Source organism: Cebus imitator, unplaced genomic scaffold, assembly GCF_001604975.1.
Source record: "Cebus imitator isolate Cc_AM_T3 unplaced genomic scaffold, Cebus_imitator-1.0 Scaffold427, whole genome shotgun sequence".
In the NCBI taxonomy this organism is placed as follows: Eukaryota; Metazoa; Chordata; class Mammalia; order Primates; family Cebidae; genus Cebus; species Cebus imitator.
In genome coordinates, this window is record NW_016107742.1 from 1115681 (window position 1) to 1119316 (window position 3636).

At 55.3% G+C, this 3636-nt stretch overlaps 1 protein-coding gene across 1 annotated transcript in view; it reads right to left on the reverse strand.

Moving 5' to 3' along the window:
- Positions 1–674: 674 nt before the first annotated feature.
- The window catches only part of CRABP2 (cellular retinoic acid binding protein 2), a 6238-nt gene continuing 3276 nt past the window's right edge, over positions 675–3636 (reverse strand). The window contains exons 2-4 of the mRNA XM_017510027.1: positions 2240–2418; positions 1918–2034; positions 675–1145 (exon numbers count right to left, since the gene is read on the reverse strand). Of these exons, the coding sequence (XP_017365516.1) occupies positions 1095–1145; positions 1918–2034; positions 2240–2418 (347 nt within the window). The 3' untranslated portion in view covers positions 675–1094. The remainder of the gene's footprint in view (positions 1146–1917; positions 2035–2239; positions 2419–3636) is intronic.

Consider the following 3636-nt stretch of genomic DNA (forward strand, 5'->3'; position numbering starts at 1 on the left):
TTTGAGAGAGATCATGATGGAATTTGGGAAGACTTGGTATAGACCTGGGTGTGAAGGCTCAGGGAGGGAGTTGGGGGAGGATCCGAGGGGCCTGGAAGATTTAGGAGCCAGGGGCAGAGCACATGTGGGAGATTCAGGCAGGGAGGAAGGATGGTAGCAGAGATGGGCTTGTCTCAGACATAAGGCAGGATGAGACCTCTCACCCAGAGGCCCAGGCAGCTGCAAGGCCAGCTTGTGGGTGTTGATGAGCTAATCTGGAAACATGTGGGAGACCAAGGCCAGGCCTGAGGTCACCCATGGGGTGAAGTTGGAGGAGGAGGAGGTAACCGTGTCACCACGATGGTAAGCATGGGAGGAGGAGGTGGGAGTCAGCTCCTCAGAGCCCAGTGCTCCAGCTGAGAGGTCAGGAGGAGGAGGCCCTGGTGACCCTGGAAGCCAGAGCAGGACTCCAAGGAGGGACCTTGGAGGAGGGAACGTGAAGGTGATGCTTATGGATTCAGCAGTAAATCAAGGGATGGTGATTAGAAGCGTGACCAGAGGGACTGTTCCCTCCTGTTGTGTAACTCAGTCCCACGCTGCGGAAATACAAGTCTTTCCCACACTACATTTCAGAGGCAAGGTTGAACTCAGCTGACTTATACACCCGCTGCCCAATGAACCAGAGACAGGATTTGTTTTTTTTAAAACATTTTAATAAAATTAACAAATAAATATTCTAAACTGTATAGGCTACAGGGACAAAGGGTAAAAGCCAGAGGGGCCAGTCTATCCTGCTTAGGCCCTCGGGTCCCCTTTAGAGAGACCCTGCTCTGGGGGCTGGTTTGGGGCTGGGACTGCTGACTTGGGGAGGCGGGGAGTGAACCCGGAATGGGTGATCTGGACTCTTGCAAGCCTTCCCTCTTTGTTGGTGTAGGGGAGGGGAGAAGAGGTCAAAGAAAGCAAGATCCTACAAGAGGCATCCCAGTGACCCTTGGAAGTGACTGGGGTAAGGGGAGCGCTATCCTAGAAGGAGGGAGTGTAGGGGAGGGGGCGGTGAAGCAGGGCGGTGAGCATGGCCGGTGGGGGGCAGTGGCCGCTCTTCTATGCACGATCACTCACTCTCGGACGTAGACCCTGGTGCACACAACATCATCCGCCGTCATGGTCTGGAAGAACAGAAGTAGTTGTTAGCCGGAGAGACCCCTGGGGTCCTGTGGCTTTGGAGGGTTGAATGGAGGTAACTGCTCGGCCTCCAGGTTCAAACCTGCTCCTTGGCTTAAGACCAGTAGGCAGAAGCTGGTCCCAGAATGCCCAGGCATCACTGGAGGGAGGATGGCAATAGTGCCCCCTGGCCCGTCCTCCTCCTCAAGCCAGGAAGATCTCCCTGGAGAACTGCTAGGGCCCCTCAGTATCTGCCCTTTGCTTTGCGTAAAAGGAACACTCAACACTCTTTCTCTTTCTTTCGTTCGTTCGACAGAGTTTTGCTCTGTCGCCCAGGCTGGAGTGCAGTGGTGCGATCTCAGCTCACTGCAACCTCCACATCCTGGGTTCAAGCAGTTCTCTTGCCTCAGCCTCCCAAATACCTGGGATTACAGGGGTGCACTACCACGCACGGCTAATTGTTTTGTATTTTTAACTGACTTTCATCATGTTGCCCAGGCTGGTTTCGAACTCCTGACCTCAAGTGATCCGCCCACCAGCCTCCCAAAGTGCTGGGATTGCAGGCTTGAGCCACCGCGCCCAGCCAGAACACTATTTCTAGTTCACACGGGGCACTGTATGGGGTAGGGACAGCTTAGTTCTGCCCAAACAGTCCCATCAGGAGGGTGCAGGAGTCCAGCCATGGGTGTTCTTGAATCTCCTGCACCCCAGGGTCTCCCAGAGAATCTCAGAAGGTAGCTCTGGGTTTGCTATTAGTGGGGAGGAGGCGGGACTTACCAGGATCAGCTCCCCATCATTGGTCAGTTCTCTGGTCCAGGAGGTCTTGGGGCCCTCTCCCTTCAGGAGCCTCTGCTCACAGACCATTTTATTCTCACTCTCCCATTTCACCAGGCTCTGCAAGAGACACGTGGCCAAGTGGGCTGGGCCCATAGCAGGGGCAATGCAGTGACAGGGAGAAGAGAGAGGGGCCCTTTCTAGCCCCCACCACTACCTAGGGGCTTTCCCCGTGGGAACAGAGAGAAGCTAGGAAAGCCTGGGAAATGGCAGGTTGAGAGGCAGGGCAATGGTGCCACCACCTGGAGCCCCTCCTGGCACCCACCTTACAGGGCCTCCCATCCACGGTCTGCTCCTCAAACTCCTCCCCGATCTTGAAGTTAATCTCTGTGGTGCGCACGGTGGTGGAGGTTTTGATGTAGAAACTGTCTCCCTCCTGTTTGATCTCCACTGCTGGCTTGGAGGCTGCGGCCACAGCGATCTTCCTCAGCATCACATTCACCCCTGTGGGGAGAGTGGAGAGGCTCACCTTTTGGGGGGCTTTGGGCACCTCTCTCACACCCTCCCCGTGATTCAGTTGGAACAGGCTGATCTGTGACTCGCTTGGGGTGGGTGTGTTGGGGGGTGCATCTGCTTCATGCCTGGGTGTCCAGGAAGGTGCCTTGAAGGAGGTGGCACGTGGTACAGCCTGAAAGATGAGGGGGCTTAGGGAGGAGGGGCAGAGAGGCAGTGGCCTGCCCCTGGGAGCCCTGTTCCTAGCTGTGGCCCCACCGTGTTGAGTCAGCAGGCCTGGATCGGGCTCCCCACGTCTCAGCTCTTCAGTCCCGGAATGTCCAGAGGTGGCTTCTCTCCAGTCCTCCCTCCCCCAACAAACATCCTGCTACCGGCTCCCCTTGTCTCTGTTTGCCTCACTTTTGGCCTTTTGTCTACCCTGTTGACAGCTCATCAGAGTCACTGGGTCTACACCCTGCCCAAGCACAGGCCAGGCCCCCTCACTCATGTTCTGGGAAGTAGGGGCCACTTCCCCCCCTGCCTTAGCTACCCACCCTGTCTACTGCTAGAGAGGTCTTCATTTGCCCAATTTCTGCCTTTCCCCAAAATGAGGAGCAGGGATTCCCAGCAACGAAAGAGCAGGGCCAGCTCCTTCCCTCTACAGAATGGTGAGCAACCTGAGAAGACAGAGGTTCTGGAGTAAGGTCCATTAGGCTGTGACATCCTCCTGGCTCAGCTCCTTTGTAGGGTGGGTGACTCAGAGCAAATGGCTTAACCTCTCTGAGCCTTAGATTCCTCAGTCAGAAAATGGAAATAACAGCTTCTTCAAAAGCCAGTCACGGTCGGGCACAGTGGCTCACACCTATAACTGTAGCACTTTGCAAGACCGGGGTGGGTGGATTGTTTGAATTCAGAAGTTTGATACCAGCTTGGGCAACATGCCGGAATCCTGACACTACCACCACCACCAAATAGCCAAGGCCAGGTGAGGCGTCTCACACCTCTAATCCCAGCACTTTGGGAGGCTGAGGTGGGAGGATCATGAGGTTAAGAGTTCAAGACCTGCCTGACCAACATGGTGAAACCCCGTCTCTACTAAAAATACAAAAATTAGCCAGGCATAGTGGTGCGCCTGTAATCTCAGCTACTCAGGAGGCTGAGGAAGGAGAATTGCTTGAACACGGAAGGCAGAGGTTGCAGTGAGCCAAGATCGTGCCTTTGCACTCCAGT